At 41.2% G+C, this 17,032-nt stretch overlaps 2 protein-coding genes across 3 annotated transcripts; both read left to right on the top strand.

Annotated features, from left to right (window-relative positions):
* Positions 1-285: 285 nt before the first annotated feature.
* TMEM185A (transmembrane protein 185A) lies at positions 286-14,982 on the top strand. Of its 2 annotated transcripts, none has more exons than XM_033137350.1 (7): positions 286-433; positions 4,400-4,576; positions 5,009-5,216; positions 6,135-6,218; positions 7,417-7,593; positions 8,326-8,449; positions 14,844-14,982. In XM_033137350.1, exons 1-7 carry the CDS (start codon positions 396-398, stop codon positions 14,870-14,872), a joined length of 837 nt encoding a protein of 278 aa, XP_032993241.1. In that variant the 5' UTR covers positions 286-395; the 3' UTR covers positions 14,873-14,982. The 2 variants fall into 2 exon arrangements, with proteins under 2 accessions (XP_032993241.1, XP_032993240.1); XM_033137349.1 differs by lacking the exon at positions 14,844-14,982 and adding an exon at positions 8,562-9,844.
* Positions 11,183-15,727, top strand: LOC117039937 (heat shock transcription factor, Y-linked-like). Its single transcript, XM_033137348.1, has 2 exons — positions 11,183-12,008; positions 14,844-15,727. The coding sequence occupies exons 1-2, from the start codon at positions 11,445-11,447 to the stop codon at positions 15,621-15,623; spliced, it is 1,344 nt and encodes a 447-aa protein (XP_032993239.1). The 5' UTR covers positions 11,183-11,444; the 3' UTR covers positions 15,624-15,727.
* The last annotated feature ends 1,305 nt before the right edge of the window (positions 15,728-17,032 follow it).

Genomic DNA, 17,032 nt, shown 5'->3' with positions numbered 1-17,032 from the left:
AAAGCCCAAAGCTTTTATCCCTTTGCCCTTCCCTGCCCCGCAACAGGGCAAAGCTTCGAAGGCGCGCATGGCGCAGGCGCCTGGCCGTTGCGCACGCGCACTGCCTTCTCAACTCCTTTAGCCGGCGGAGGTGGGCGGGGCCCGGAGCTTTCGGTGGTGGGCGGGAAAGGAGGGGAAAAGAAGCAGCCTTGGGCGCAAGGGTGTAGGGAGAGGAGGGGTAGCTCGGAACAGCCTCCGAGATCCCGCGCGTGCGCATCCGAGCGGCGGCGCAGGCGCAGTGCGGCCCGGCCGCTGTGAGGGGAAAGGATAGGGCGGGCGGCTGTCGGGTGGCGGACATTTTTTGGGGGGTCCCGCGATGCTCCCCCTGTGAGAAGGGCGGCGGAAGGCGGATCGCCATGAACCTGAGGGGCTTGTTTCAGGACTTCAATCCCAGGTGAGGCCGAGAGGGGCCGAGGCGGAGGCCGGGTGTGCGCGGGTTTAGAGGGGCCTCGGAGGGGCAGCTATTGTTATTCGCGAGAAACCCTATTGTTCTCTTCATGGCTGCTATTCCTTAGTGATGCAGCGCCCACACCGTCGGAACTCCCTGCCCCTTGAGGTCAAGGAGGCGCATTCGCTGCGCTTTGTACACTTTTCGGCCCCTGCTAAGCAGAAAAAAAGCCCACCCAGGTACTTAGGAGGAAGCCGAGGTGAATCCTAAACACTTTTTGGCATTTCGGCTTTCTCGTGTTGTGAATTTTTCCTCGATTTTACTGGGGGAGGGCAGGGAAGGGAAGAGTGTTTGCAAACCGCCTCGAGGGGTGTCTCTCTCTTTTTTTAAAAACAATCAAGTGGTGCTTAAGTCTTACGAAGTAAATAAATAAAATAAAACTGATGGCATTTTAAAAAACAAACCATAAACCAGTGCTTATACCTTATAAAGTATGTACAGTATATATAAAACAAAATGGATGGTATTATTTGTTCATCTATCTCGTCCTGCTGAAGCTATTGCAGAAGATAAAATATGTAAAGCAGACGAAATGGAAACCAGAAAATGTTGTCAGATGAGAGAACCTGCTTCTCCTGAGTGATTTTAACATAACATCCCCCACACAGTCTTTGACGTTTTGCTATGTTTTTGTATGTACTGTACTGTAAGCCACCCAGAGTGGCTGGGGAAACCCAGCCAGGTGGGCGGAGTATTATTATTATTGTTATTATTATTATTAACTGCTCATTTCTAATTCCAAAGCAGGCCGCTTACCTGCCCCCCAATTGTTGACATCTGTCTGACTTCTGACTGAAGTCAAACCATTGGGAGAGTGCCCCCAATAATACAAAGTTAAATCAGATACACAGTTGACCTCCTGAAACCTAGAGCTTTAAACCCTTGAACAAGACCTGCTCTTAGGTGCTTGTGGGTTGGTCTAAACCAGTTAGTAGCCTGGTAGATCTTCGGGAACATTGCTTCCACATGGACAAGCTCCCACTTCACAAAGTATGTGGAAATAAATAGCTTCCTTTGAATGTGGCAGAGTGCACAGGCTGGAGCTTTTTTCTGCATTTGACATTTGGTGATGCTGTTTACATAGTGAGGGTGAGGCGTTTGAATGGTTTGGCCTGCCAAAGGGCACATTCAGACAGACAGGCAGAAGTGCAATCGACACAAAAATCATGCTTTAGAATGTGAGATTTCATCTTGCCACATGGAATCCCTTCTTTTAAAATAAAATCACGTAAATTTGAAACACCATTGGAAAAGCCTTCAAACACTTTGCCCCATCTAGCCCCTTTTTGTGATACTTTTTTGGGGGTCACTTTTGGGTTCAGTGCAATGTGCAGTTGCGCACATATCGAACACATGTAAATTGAGGGGCAGGTTGCCTTAATAAAAATTACTAGTCTGCCGGCAGAAAAGAAACAGAGGGCCCCATCGTTCCTTCAACACCTGCATTTCTGTAGTAGGTGCAGAGCAGGTGGCATCCCACTTCTGGCAGCCTGCTTGGTTTCTGTGCTGATGACAGCAGATGAATGAAGAGCTCCATCCCTCCTTTGCCAGTCTGCTTATTTACCTTCATGGAATTTATTATTTATGTCATGGCTGCCAGGCTATGGTTTAAATACAAAGTTGGGTAGGTGTGGTTACGGCATTTTAGTGGTTTTTGTTATATAGTATACCGGTAGTTCAAAGTGGTAATATTTACAATAGCCCTGTGAGGCAAGCCAGCATTCAGGTTCTCCAATATTGTAGTTATTGGAGGGCTGACAGAGAGTAATTTGACTAAAACAGCTTTAAGAGGTGAGATTTGATACAGGGACTTTTTGAAACATGCTGCACTGGTTTCAGTCAAAGGTTTTTTCTAATCCAGCATCCTGTTTCCATTAGTGGCTAGCCAGATGCTTCCAGGATAACCACAGACTTGCTTGAAAGGAATAACCCTGCCTTGTTTGTCTTGTGACAACTAGCATTCAAAGGTTTTCTACCTCCGTATCCTGAGGTTCCTATTATGACTAAATTGCTAGTAGAGCTTTCTGTCACTTAGCTTGTACATCACACCCTATTACTTCTTTGGAGCAACAAATGAAAACTGGGACATATAAATTATGGAAGGCTTAAATCTTACCGTATAAAGAGAAAACCAGAAAGGTATTTTTTTTAAAAAACAAAACAAAAAACAAACAAACACCTTTAGTGCCAGGAAAGTATGAATATTGTGAGAAACAGCTGGGTTTTAAAAACATACTGCTTTTTACAAGGTAAAATGGAATTAATCTATTGTGAATTGAATTTTATGACTCATCTTTATTTGCCTAACTCCTTGGGATGGAGAAGGCAAAAAGCAAATACATGCCCTGTTATGAGGTTTTTGTCTTCAAAAATAGAGGTGGGTTAATGGCCATCTGAGGCATTTCTCATGTGGAAGAGGGTCTTCTGTCCCCGTCAAGCAGAAAAATAATCCCCCAGTTGACCTGAAGGAATTTGCTTCTTGCATTTTGTTTTAAGAGGTTTTTGTAATCTCACTCATAGCACCTCACGCACCACATAAATACATTCTCCTTTAATTCCTACCACAGTCATACCTCGGGTTACAGACACTTCAGGTGGTGCATTTTCAGGTTGTACACCATGCTGAACCCGGAAGTACCGGAACGGGTTACTTCCGGGTTTCAGCGCATACGCAGAAGTGCCGAATCGCGACCCACGCATGTGCAGAAGCGGCGCTGCAGGTTGTGAACGTGCCTCCTGCACGGATCACGTTCTCAACCTGAATGTCCACTGTACTTATAAGAGAGTTGAGTCTGGCCCAATTGGTTCTACAGCTCTATGGCAAGTGGCTTTGTTGTAGCAAAGGTGTTTTGATAGATCAACTAATTTGTTGAGTTTTAAGAGCATGCCTGGAGCTTTAAAAAGTAATGCAGGGAAGCTGTTGAGTTTTAAGAGCATGCCTGGAGCTTTAAAAAGTAATGCAGGAAGCTTCCCAAGGCACATATACCAGGTGTGTAGTGCCAGATAGCTGAGCTATGTTCTTGGAATAGAAATAGCTCCTTAGCTTATTAGTACAGTCTTACCAATGTATAATATATGGGTCTTTTGGAAGATTTTGGTGCTCATGTGATAGGACCTAGGTGTGCAGGTAGATTGAGTCTTGGCGCATTTGGATCTTTATTTGTTCAGTGCCTTAGATGTATATTGAATTTTTAAAGATACCTAGGACAACAGCTTTCATACCCTAAAAATTCAAATTCCTTGATGTTCATGTGTTTGTTACTACAAGACTGGACTACCAGTACTGCAATGTGCTGTATGTGGGGCTTCCTTCACACTTGATCCGGGAAGCTGCAGTTAGTGCAGAATGCTGCAGCATGATTGCTGACTGGAGTGAGGCATTATTAGCATATAACACCTGTGCTTGCAGATCTGCACTGCTTGCTGATTTGCTACTGGCCAAGTTCAAGGTGTTACTATTAGTATAAAGCCCTTAACAACCTGGGACCGGTTAACCTACAAGATCGTCTTATCCTACATGTGCCTACTTGAGTGCTTTGATTGGTGGAAATGGCACTACTACAGGTGCCACATCATACCCATTCCACATTTGTAAGATCTCAATTGTTTAGTGTGGGAGTGCCTGCACTTCGGAACTCCCTGCCTATTGAGATCAAGCAGGCTCCTTCAGTGTGCCCTTTCTGGTGCCTGCTAACAACCATCCTATTTAGACAAGCCTATCCAGATGCTTGGAAAGTTGAAGTAATATTAATTTGTTTTAGAATTTTAACTTCTGCATGTTTTAAAGCAGGGTTGTAAACTCTTTTTGGTTCTACTGTTTTATCTTTTGTAAACTACTTTGAGGTTGTTGTTTTTTACAATTTAGTTTGTATAAATAAATCATTCTCTCTTTTTTAAACACCCCCCCCCCAGCAAATTTCTTATCTATGCCTGCCTGCTGCTGTTCTCAGTTTTGCTTTCTCTCCGTTTGGATGACAAGATTCAGTGGAGCTATTGGGCTGTGTTTGCTCCAATATGGCTGTGGAAGTTAATGGTAATTGTGGGCGCCTCAGTAGGAACTGGAGTATGGGCACGAAACCCACAGTATCGGTAAGAGTAATATACTTTTTGTGTGTTTAAATAATTTATGGATTAATTCATGTAAAATTTGTTGTATAACCACTGAGAGTGCTTGTGTGGGCCCTGTTGCTGCACAATCTTAGTTCCCTCGCAGTACTGCTTTTCAGATGGGGATAGGAGCATGGTAGTTCAGTAAATGACCTTAACCAAAAAACAAGTATTTTATGCAGTTAGTGCCACCTTGGAAGATGGCATATTAGCAATTATCCTGTGGTAACTTATCTATGTACACCCCATGAACACAACAGGTGACCTTTTCCCAGAAGGGGTATAGTAGTATCTTCGCATAAAGTATAAGTAATATGTAGAGAGCAGGCTAAGTCAAATCCCTGTGAATGTGTGGACAAAGTTGTATTGTTCATCTAACATAATACTGTATATATTTTTTCTGCCCCCCTTTAGTGCAGAAGGAGAAACATGTGTGGAGTTCAAAGCCATGTTAATTGCAGTTGGCATCCACTTGTTACTGCTGATGTTTGAAGTGCTGGTCTGTGATGGGATTGAGAGAGGAACCCGCTTTTGGCTTCTAGTCTTCATGCCGTTGTTCTTTGTGTCTCCAGTATCTGTTGCAGCTTGTGTTTGGGGCTTTCGGCATGACAGATCTCTGGAGGTGAGACTGCTGGATGGGTGGGTTTAGTGCTGTGGTGTGGGTTGAGGGCTCTAAACTGAAAATTTCTGTTTCTATCTCAGTTTTCTTTTGAATCATGTTGTAAATCAGTTTTTAGTAGATATACAGTGGTACCTCAGGTTACAGATGCTTCGGGTTACAAACTCCGCTAACCAGGAAGTGGTTGCTCCAGGTTAAGAACTTTGCCCCAGGATAAGAATGGAAATTGCATGCCAGCAGCGCAGCAGCACAGCAGCAGGACACCCCATTAGCAAAAGCATGCCTCGGGTTAAGAACTGTTTTGGGTTAAGAACAGACCTCTGGAACAAATTAAGTTCTTAACCCAAGGTACCACTGTATATATTTTATCACATTATATTGCTTAGCATAGAAAAGTAATTGTGCTGGCTCCTAGAGAGTTGATCAGGGTGGCTTTCCTCCTTCAGGCCTGCTGCCCTGAGCTATACCATACATTGGCTTGGTGTTACATCCAAATTCAGTCATATGGTTTAACTGCCCCAGACAGACCATGAGTGGAAAACCACAGAACACACTTTTAGTTTCAGCATGCCCTGACCCCAATGAGCCAAATTTGACAGGTAGGCAGGACATTGTGTATGGTATCAGGTGCAGGGTAGGCATGGCTTCCAAAAAATGGCATCATGAGCCAAACTGGGAGGCCTACTGGGCCAGATTTGGCCCCTACGCTAGACTGTCTGAAGGGCCTTATTAACTTCCTGTTTATGTTTCAGTTGTGGTGGTACACTCATAATATAACTTAAATTGCCCTCAAGGAGCAAAATGTTCAGCTCAAAAATTATGTACAGGTGCTGTGTTGAGTGTATTTTGACTGTGGTAGCATTCGGGGGAGGGGATAAAACCCTATTTTATTCTGACATGCCTGCTTTTATTCTTTCCTAGCTGGAAATCCTGTGTTCTGTCAATATTCTCCAGTTCATATTCATTGCACTCCGACTGGATGAAATTATCAAGTGGCCATGGCTTGTACGTAAACTGTGCTCATTTTTAATGCAATTTTCAAATCTTTAAGGTCTTATGCAAATGCTAAGTGTGATGGCTATCTAAGGAAAATTGTTTTTTAAATTATGGCATACACAGAAACCTGAGCCATAATCCACGAAGCAAACTGACCACTTGTTTTAACAAACCATAAGATGCATCATAAATAGTAGGTGAGCCTTCTGTATTTATTGTTTCTTCAATTTAAAAGCCACTCTTTTATTAACAGGGTGACATACAACTAAAAAAACAAGTACAGCAAAATCATAACAAAAAGCACATAAGGTGTAGCAAAACCCACAAAAATATCTCTAAAATCATAAAGCAACCTTAAAACTTGTGATAAAAACATAATGGAATACCTTGGCAATTTAAAAAAAAATATTGCCTGCTTTCTAAAATCCATAAGTAAGTCCCAGGCATTCCATATCTAAGGTACAATGGACGAAAAAGCTCTCTTTGTGGTCACCATGTACTTATGCAGGTGGTGGTGGGGATTCAGAGGGCCTCGGATGAATAACAAAGAGTTTGGAACACACTTCATGCAGAGAAGATGAAGAAAGACGTGAGCAGAATAAACAGTAAATGAAATTTAGGCTGCCATGATGTCCATAAGACGTTATATGGGTTTCTGTGCTGCAAGAACAAACTATAAAGGTCTCCTTTTCAGATGATAGTCTGACATGGTCTTCTGAATGTAAGGTGCAAATTACATTGAAAGACACCGAGCACATTAGTCTCCTGCTTCATAATGCCTGTCTTCCATATGAAGACAATATTGACACTGTAAGCTATGTGAAACCAGTTGTCCCCCCGCCCCTAGGACTGATATCTCCACTGTATTACCCCCCTCACCCTACCCCACTTTCCAGTATATGGGTACATGAAGAAGCTCCTATCTAAGTTTTAGACTTCAAATGAAGCAAAGTTCATCTTTTAAAATAAATCTTGTTTAAGTATTGCACTCATAGTTCCAAGTACCATGTGTTCTTTGAGGTAGGGTCATCTGATCGCGTGACTGTTGTTAAAGGTAAAGAGTCCGTGTTTGGTTTTAAAGGAGCTGCACTGAAAGGATTTTCAAACGTAATGACAAATTTCAGAACTAGTACTACCTTCATAGGAAAACTGGGCAGCTTTTCTGACTGATATGTGAAAGCATTCTCTCCCTTCCCTACTTTTGCAGGTTGTCTGTGTCCCTCTGTGGATCCTGATGTCCTTTCTGTGTTTGGTTGTGCTCTATTACATTGTCTGGTCAGTCCTATTCTTACGCTCGATGGATGTGATTGCTGAGCAAAGAAGAACTCACATAACAATGGCCATCAGTTGGATGACAATCGTAGTTCCATTACTCACCTTTGAAGTAGGCAAAAAACTATCTAATAACCTTGTGAGGTTGGAATATTGTATGGGAGATCATTCACAGTTCTTTTAATAGTGTGCCTTTTTAGAGGCACACACAGCAAATGGAGCTGCTGTTGTGAATAAGATCTTCACAGCAAAATGGGAGTGTGTCTTAGTGTTGGGAAGGCATAACAATGAGTATTGAGTGTCTGATTTCTAGAGCGGTGTTGATGTGTGAGAGGATTATAAATTCTGTGATCTCTGTAAATTGTACATACTAAGCACATTTGTGCATAGGCATCTTGCATAGCTTCTTTCACTTCTAGTTGCAAAGAGTTATGCAGGGCTAGACTGTCCTCCTGTACTTTCTTTTGACTTTGGCTCACCACACACTGTCCACACATTTTCAAACTATTTGTAATTGCAAGTACTAGAAACTACTGAGGCTGTCAGTATTCTCCACCCAGTACCAAACTGTGTCAAATACGCAGTCATGACTGAAAAAGGCCTCCTTGAAAACAGACACATGGCTGTCTGAAAAGATTCCTAGCCCTATGAGACCTGGGAATGTAAGATAATGTCTAGAATTGGGTTCCTACTAGGTTTGGGAAAATTTCACATTCATGGTCATGATGCCTAGGAATTTCAGCCACCTGCTAGCTTGGTACCTAGGACATTAAAATAATCTTTTGTTCCTAAGGAATGGGATGTATTAAGCTTGAAACTGAAACTCCCTAATTTGTCTTTCTAGATCCTTCTTGTGCACAGATTGGATGGACACAATACATTTTCATATATACCCATATTTGTTCCTCTCTGGCTCTCACTCATAACTTTAATGGCAACAACATTTGGACAGAAAGGAGGCAATCATTGTAAGTATTCTGCAGAAAAGCCTTCTCCTTGTTCTTCTCATATTGAAATAACATCCTATCATGGTCAATTTCCTTTTACACTGAAGGTCTCAATAATCCTTTGTTTGTACAGGGTGGTTTGGAATCCGCAAAGACTTCTGTCAGTTTCTACTTGAAATTTTCCCATTCCTAAGAGAGTACGGCAATATTTCTTATGATCTGCATCATGAAGATAATGAAGAAGCAGAAGAAACCCCTGTCCCAGAACCTCCGAAAATAGCTCCAATGTTTCGGAAGAAGACTGGAGTGGTCATTACTCAGAGTCCTGGGAAATACGTTATACCGCCTCCCAAATTAAACATTGATATGCCAGATTAAAACTGAACTCGGTCATGTAGCACATAGCTAGGACTGACTACTCCCTGTTAACCACAACTGGGAATCAGGGGCCAACTTTTCTGTCATGCCTTAGTTTTTGTTTATGGATAGCAGTGTCTGCTTTAATGGCTTGTAATGTAGATAATGTAGATTTGTTTTAATATAATTAGAGAGTTTCAGTGTATTTGCATATTAAATACCATGCCAGTAAAAGAAATGAGAATGCAATAGCTGGGGTAAAGTTCACAAATGGAAAGCATTTTATCAGGTCTCATGTTTGTGACATATACTGGTACTCTTGGTTTGGCTGCGAGCATTAAACCACCAGTGTAGAGTTTGTTAGCTACAGAGTCCCAAGTTTTTACACAGTACAATTAAGAATTTAAAATAACTATCCTACCTAATGAGCATCAAACCTGCCTAGTTACAGATGGGCAAGGCATGTTGAAATCAGTGACCTTTTCACACATGTAACTTGTGGGCTGGATTGTAGCCAGTGTTTTAGAGAAGTGGAAAATACGGCTTTATATGTTAATCTTCCTGCTTTGTTTTAATTAAAGCTTGCCTGTATAGTATTTATATGAATTTTGGCAATGTATTATATTTTAAAACTGTACAGTATAAATATGTAAAAGTATTTTTTTAAGGGCTGTGTGAAATGCATAATCTATTGTGAGTGACATATTTTGTGTCAATCTGTACACTCAACTTCCATTTATGTTAATATACCATAGTCACATGTTGGTATATCAGCATGCTCCTTAGCCTCGTAATTTCACTATTAAACCATGAACACTGTGCTTCAAGCATGTTCTCGGGTAGGACTTACAGGTTCTTCCTCTGTTAATGGATCAAATTACCTTGATAAAGATATGTAAATTATTGTGTAAATAATCACAATCTTTGTACTGTAGAGGAAAAGGGAAGGTACTAGCTTTTTGAAAAGTTGCTTTTACACTTTTGTTAAAATGTTATTGTTCGTTAATCTTATTTCTCAGTCTCCCAATTTTTGGCTGGTCAATAAAGTATCCTCCTGTATTGCTTGCTTAGCTCTCTATTTTCTACAAAGCACACAAAACTATAGTTTCATGGACATACTTCCAAACTCCCCGATTTGTTTAGGAACCAGGGTTGGGATGTGCCCATGATAAAGTACCATATTCTGTTTGGTAAAATTCCTGGTCTTTAATAGAAGAAAAATACATAACATAGGATTGATTTATAAGCCATTTCGTGATGACATGGGCATTCTCTAGATTTACCATTTAGGTTCTAAATGACAACAATAGCAAAAATCAACTTAAGTCCTGTTGTGCTCCATTCAAAAACTTAGTGGTTCAGTTCTATGAACACTTGCAGAAGACTTCTGGCAGGGCAGTGGCACAATTTTTCAAGGGGGTATTAGACTATTCAGATTATAATATCAAAAACAGCCATGTGATGAACACTAGCAGTTCTTTAAAAGAGCTTTGTGAAAGAATCTTGAGCTACATGGAAAAGCTTCCTTGAATTTAGGGTCACTTTTTCATGCTGCATTCTTCAGCTAGGTTGGAAACAGCCCTTCCACGTATGAAAGGACACCTTTTAACCCAAGCCACTTTTTCTGTTGCTGTACAACAAAGTTGCTTGAAATTTGGCATAAAACTTCCTTTGTGTGATAAAGGAAAGGTTTATTTACAATGATAGAAAATTCAGTGCAGGCAGGGCTTGTACTGGAATAACAAATTAGAAGCTGCTTCCTGCTTATTCACAAGCTGGACTGGAACAGATTTCCTCTTCACCAGGTGACAAATTGTAAGCACATGTAACCACATTTGCATATTTCTCATAAAGCTATGGATTTAACCAAGGTTCAGTATGCATCTAGTGTTTAACCTTAGTGTATGTATTAGGCAAATAGTATTAGCTGAAAGGAGTGGAGACTTGAAGTAGTGTTTGTCACTCTACACCTAAATTGTTAATGAACTTTTGCTTGTAAATGAGGATGTACCGTTATGCTACACAGAGCAACCAGGGGGATCTAGCAAGTCAAACATGCTTCCTTTTCTGTAAGAGCAGGAAGGGTGGGTTCTTAGCTTTCTGTTCCTTACTATAAAATCACAGAGTGTAAATCAGCCTAGAATAACTCGTTTCTGGGGTTATTGTACCCCAAATTTTGTTCTGAAGTGTGTTACAGCAGTGGTGGTATTGACACAATTCACTTTTCTTAAGAGAATGTGAGGTGGGTTCTTTTTATAGCATTCATGCAACACCTCAAGTAAACCCACCTTTATCCAAGTGCAGGAAATTACACAAACAAATTTTCTTTTTTAAAAAAATAGAAGTATGAACTTGCTTGTGCCCTCACTCTTGGAATTAAAGTGCAGTGGGTATGTGATGCTTTTATGGTGCGTATTTTAAGGCAAATATTTGATAGGCTTTGTCCTAATTTCCCTTGTTCAGTGAAGATGCATAAATACTGTTCAGTCATTATGAAATCGTTCGCTAGGAAACCAGAGTTCATTTTGTGATGTCACACCTGCACAAGATAGGTCTCATTGTGATGTTCTAGAACTCCCTATTGAAGCTCCCTACAAGCTAGCATCATTTTTAATAGGCCTGCTGCTGCCTTATCAGCATGGTTTGACTAATAGTATAAATGGCTACAGCTGAAAAAAATTACCAGAATGAGAAGAGAGAAATAGACATGGACCTTCCTGCTGCACAGACTCAACATTTTTCAGATGAAGATGAAATAGTTCATTCTGCAATCTCAATTTCATCTACTCCGTTGCATGATAAAACTGCAGCTGGTGACACTGCCTTGAGGTCTATGATAGAAGAAAATGCTTTTCAGGCTTTGAATGATGGACCCTGGGCAAAAAGGCCACGGCTTACTCTCTGTGATGATGGTTCTCTTGAAGACAATGATTTCCTATCCCTTACCTTCCCAAAGAAACTCTGGAAAATTGTTGAAAGTGATCAGTTTAAGTCACTGTGGTGGGATGATGATGGGAATTGTGTAGTAATAGATGAAGAGCTTTTTAAAAAGGAGGTTCTAGAGAGGAAAGGACCACTGCGCATTTTTGAAACTGACTGTATGAAAAGCTTCATTCGTCAGCTCAATCTCTATGGCTTTAGCAAGATGAGACAGAATTTTCAAAGGTCTGCCTCCCTTGTCGAATTTTTAGCAGAAGAAAAAGCTGCTTATGCATTTAGCAAGGTAAGAGCATGGTGTGGTTTTCAAAAGGTAGACATTTCTCAAAGTTCACAGGTTGCTTGCTTTTAATGCTGTGCAAGATCAGTCATTTCCAGAAAAGGGGAAAAAAGCAACACAGAATGGAAACAGGTACTTAAGAGAATGAGGGGAAATAGTGGATATTGAGCTGCTTCAAGGCCAGGACACAATTTAGTGGACACAACTGAGACAATGTATATATAGTGTTAGTAATTAAGTTAATCCAGAAAGTCGCTAATGTTTCCCCATTCCCCAATAATGCCTACTTCAAATAATGCCTACTTCAAAGCTCTTACCTCCTTTTGTTTTTAAGCTGCTAAACATTTGAAAAGAAGGGGTTAATTTAATTGTCATGTGAATTAGATAAATTCATTCAACATGGGACTGACAAATCCACTGAAACCTAAGATAATCAGCTAAAAAGCATCCTCACTATATGCCACTCACAATGAACAATGATACAGTTCATTCTGTATCTGCTCTTAATTCTCACAAGCTCTCTCCAAGGCATCTGAGTGATGCTCTGCCAAGGCCACTCGTGAATCATCATGGCAGCTGCTCAAAAGCTGACTCCAACTTTTGCTGTGACAAGAGGCTTTTCTGGATAAGTTGGGAAAGTGTACTTCATATTGTACTTTGCGATTATGGACTGCAACTTGCACAGGGGGAAAAAATGGCTGTGTGGCTATTATACATTGCAGTTTGTGTAAGGGCACAACTCTAGTTGGTTAGAGCATGGTGCTGATAATGAAAAGGTCACAGGTTTGATCCCCAAACGGGCCACCTGCATTGCATCTACAATTCTATGATTCCATTGCAATCCTTAATGTTATATTTCTTAAAGATAGTTTACTTCCCTGAAGCTTTGCACTACCTCATTTAAAGATTACTAGGTCATTATTTTCGTTTTAGAAGTCAAATTTGGATGTAGCCAGTCGAGTACCCCTATAGATGTGAACACTGAGGCACATTAAATATAAACAGAATGAAAGCTAGTTCTGTAAAGGCTCTTGTGATGGGAAGGCATGTTCAAATCTCAAAATACATGTAGGAGGTGGCCTCATAGAATTCCATGAAGAGATGAATGTTGATTACTAAATCAACTAAGCAAAATAATTGAAAGGCCTTGATAAAGGGGGAGGGAAACTATGTGGTACAATATCCGGAAGGAAGAGCTATTCATGCAAATGGAAATTGCTCAGGAATGTCATCGTAAGGTTAGTGCCTGTTCAGTGTGAATACTAAATATAGCAGCAAAACACATTCTGTGTGAGCTTAATGCTGTGCACAGACTGCACAAAACAGCAGATTATTTAGATTGGATAAACTGAAGCTATATCAGTGCATTTCAGATCTACATTCTGCCCCTTAAAGGTTAAACACTCCTAAACCATTTACTACAGCAGGAAAGATTTACAACAGAATCCTGTGGGTGTCTGTTGAGACTTACCTCCAGTTAAATGTGCATAAGATGCAGTTCACGTACATATCTCTCACTGAAACTGATGGGTTATAAAAGCATTTAAATTTGGCTGGACTATGCCCATTGAGTTAAAGAAGGGGGAATAATAATAAATATGGCATTTATTCAAATTGAACCTATCATATGACTGGAGAAAGACACTTTTTGCCAGTAACTGCCAGTCCTTGTTTCAGGAATGTTCTAGGCACTTCATCTTCAGCCAAATTATGATGCTAAAAGTATCCCTACATGGGCAAACAAAAATCATCTAGTTTTGCAACTGTTTCCCCAAACAGACAAAAAGTTCTTAGTGCAGAAGGCATGTGGGTAACGTGACCAGGGGTTTTCTATTATGTTCCTGTCTAGTATAAATACTCCAATTTAGTTGCAAAATAAATAAATAAATGGTTTATTTGCTATAGCAGCCAACTAATATGTGCACTTGTTCAATAATTTTATGAAGTGGTAGCTGTTGCCCATTGGAATGTGATAGGATGGAAAGCAGGGAGACCAACGGTAAGTGGAGTCAGAGCCAACTATTCCTAGTTTTGCTCCAATCTTCCTGCCTGCTGACTTCTGCAAGGACAACATTGACACTAAGAAGGAGAAAACTGATAGGCAGTGCTAACTCCCTGGGCTGGTGGGGAAGGACAGAGAACAGAGTAGAGTTAGTAGGGCATGCCTATTACCCCTAATGGGGCAGCAGGCCACAGATTCCCTGTGACATTAATCCCTAGCATCCTACTTTTGGGGCAGGACCCTAATCTGAAAAACCTATAAAAATTTAGAAAATTGTCCAGTAGCAGCTTAGAGACCAACTAAGTTTTACTGGGTATAAGCTTTCATGTGCATGCAAACTTAGCTGGTCTCTAAGGTGCTACTGGATATTTTTAATATATATTTCGACTGCGTCAGACCAACACGGCTACCTACCTGAATCTGAAAAACCTATATTCTGGATTTTAAGTCTAGATTCTTCAGAACAATACATCCACTCCCTTTGTAGTTTCTGAGCTCATAGTGCATTTAACAAGATCTGTTTTGAAAATGTATCACTTAGCTACTGTTTCCTTTTATTAAGCCTCCAAAAGGCATTATGCTGACAACATGTGCGCCACCAAATTCCTTCCTCCTGCTTTGTAGCAAACTGTGACAGTTTCCACCAACTCAGTTCATAATTATAAGATTACAGAACTGAATCAATAGAGATGTAGGATGTAGAATCCCACATTTCAGAGCCATTGTGTGAATAAAACTGAAACATACGCAATGGAGACTGTCATTTTGCATTGCTTCGCTGTTGCATTTCTCATTGAAACCTTATGTTAAATCCATCTCTTCCTTTGTTTTTATTCTAGTTACAGTTCTACCACAACCCAAATTTTAAGAGAGGCTGTCCTCACCTTCTTGCAAGGTGCAAGAGAAGAGTTGGGATCAAAAACACACCACCTATTGCTTTCTCCTTAGATGAGGACTTCAGTGAAAGCTGCTTGAAGAGCAGATCAAGAAGCCCAGAAGGTCAAACTACTCTGGGACCTGCTACTAGGGAAAGTAACTTCTTTGCAACTTCCCCAAAGGACAAAATGCACAAAGCTGGACTCCGAAAACCTACTATGCCGAAGAGCCTTGCCGGAGCAGCAGCCCGGCTGAGAAGTGGATACGCTGCTTCCCCTCCAACCCCTTTGAGGTCCTCTGAGCAGGCAACCCCGGAGGACAATGACAACAAAGTAAACCAGCTAGCTCCTTTCCATCTGCCCCAGCACACCAATCATGCTCGAGTCAACACACATGAGATAGACTCGACCACCACCACATCTGCTACCTCTTTGTATCATGTCATACCTCCTGTACCCAACAGCCCCTTTGCACCGGTGATGGGGTTGCCAGCCTTCCCAACCATGTACCCAGACTTATCAGCCATGCAGGCTCATTGGGCCAGTTTACTCCCGTTTTGTAACCCATGGTTTTCCATGCCCATGATAGCAGCGGCTTCTGCCATTTCCATGTCAAGATCTTCCCATCATCATCGAACTCCTTCATACCACCATTGCCCTAATTGCAACTGTGCTTCAAATGCTACTTCTGCTTCCAAAGGAGTTGGACCCAAAGCAACAGACTACAATGGTTACCATCGATGAAACAGAGGGCAGACTGGAGGAGAAAACCCGACCCCCACCCCCTTTTAAAATAGAGAAAATCAGAATGACGTGGACTGAAGAATAAAACCTCTTTCTTTCCTTTCCTCCTGTCTTGTCTACCTAGGTTAACTTTTCATATTTCATCATAGAGGGATTAGGAGTAACTTGCTTCCTACAATGGTCTAGTTGTGTGAAGTGTAACTTATTTAAAGGGGGGATGGTAGGATGATAGTAAATTTTATTTGGGTTGCCAGCTTTCTGCTGTTCCTGCAGATGAAAACTGTAATGCACACTTACTTAGGAGTTTTCTCTGTCATCCAATGGGAGTATTTTGAAGCAAGTGGATTGCCACCAGAAGGAATGCATTAGCTGAACTGTACAGCCCAAGCAAAACAGGAACACCTCATGTTTTATGATTGCATGAAAAAACATGTGGCCAAGATGGTTTTGAAAACTAGCTTGAAGTTCTAAAAATGAGTGAGTAGCACTATAGCCTAAGAAGGAATGGCTTCGCCAGGGATACTTAACACACACACTTATTTTGGGAGAGGGCAGATTTTGATGGGGACACTTGAATTATCTCTTATTCAATACTGTCTTTTGTAAACCTTTCACATGTTTTGTTTGATATGCAATCAAAAACAAAAAGGCAAGTTTGCAGTAAGCATCTTCTACACTATAATAAAGTACACTGAGAGTTAAGCAGAGTCAATGATAACTGCTACAAAACCAACAGAGCAGAAGAACAGGTGTTGGCCTCGTTGACATGTTAGATGACATGTTGAATAATATGATACGAGGGGTGTGGTGTGGGAGAAGAGTGTGTTAGTTCTAGTTAACAGTCAAAAGGCGTGACCTGGTGTGTACTAAAATAGCTGCTATGCGAACATGTTCTATGTGGGGTGGCCTCTGAAGATGGTTTGGAAACTTCAGCTGGTGCAGAATTTAGCCACCAGGTTACTCACCAGGGCAAGATGGTTTGAGCATGTAACACCAATCCTGGCCTGACTGCGCTGGCTGCCAATTAGTTTCCTGGTCCAATTCAAAGTGCTGGTTTTGACCTACAAAGCCTTAAATGGCTCAGGACCACAATACCTCAAGGGCCACCTCTTTCCATATGAACCTACCCAGACCCTGAGATCATCTTCTGAGGCCCTTCTTTGTGTGCCTCCTCCATGAGAAGTCTGGAGGGTGGCAACACAAACATGAGCTTTTTCTCCAGTGGATCCCCACTTGTGGAATACTCTCCCCAGAGAGGCTCGCCTGGCACCTTCATTACGTATCTTTAAGCAGCAGGTGAAAATGTTTCTCTTTAAGCAGTCCTTTGGCTAATTAAACAATCTAAGGCCTTTTAAACTGTCTGTGGAGTGTGTGTTTTTGTTTACTATGTTACACTTTTTTGTTTCTAT

Source organism: Lacerta agilis, chromosome Z (genome assembly GCF_009819535.1).
Source record: "Lacerta agilis isolate rLacAgi1 chromosome Z, rLacAgi1.pri, whole genome shotgun sequence".
Classification (NCBI taxonomy): domain Eukaryota; kingdom Metazoa; phylum Chordata; class Lepidosauria; order Squamata; family Lacertidae; genus Lacerta; species Lacerta agilis.
This window is presented reverse-complemented; position numbering and strand designations above follow the sequence as displayed.

What these genes read in the sequence shown, in the direction of transcription:
- TMEM185A (XM_033137349.1), top strand. Translation starts at nt 396, where the DNA reads ATGAACCTGAGGGGCTTGTTTCAGGACTTCAATCCCAG. An exon ending in GCACGAAACCCACAGTATCG is followed by an intron (nt 4,577 to 5,008) that starts GTAAGAGTAATA and finishes GCCCCCCTTTAG; the next exon opens with TGCAGAAGGAGAAACATGTG. An exon ending in ACAGAAAGGAGGCAATCATT is followed by an intron (nt 8,450 to 8,561) that starts GTAAGTATTCTG and finishes TTGTTTGTACAG; the next exon opens with GGTGGTTTGGAATCCGCAAA.
- LOC117039937 (XM_033137348.1), top strand. Translation starts at nt 11,445, where the DNA reads ATGGCTACAGCTGAAAAAAATTACCAGAATGAGAAGAGAGAAATAGAC. An exon ending in CTGCTTATGCATTTAGCAAG is followed by an intron (nt 12,009 to 14,843) that starts GTAAGAGCATGG and finishes TTTTTATTCTAG; the next exon opens with TTACAGTTCTACCACAACCC.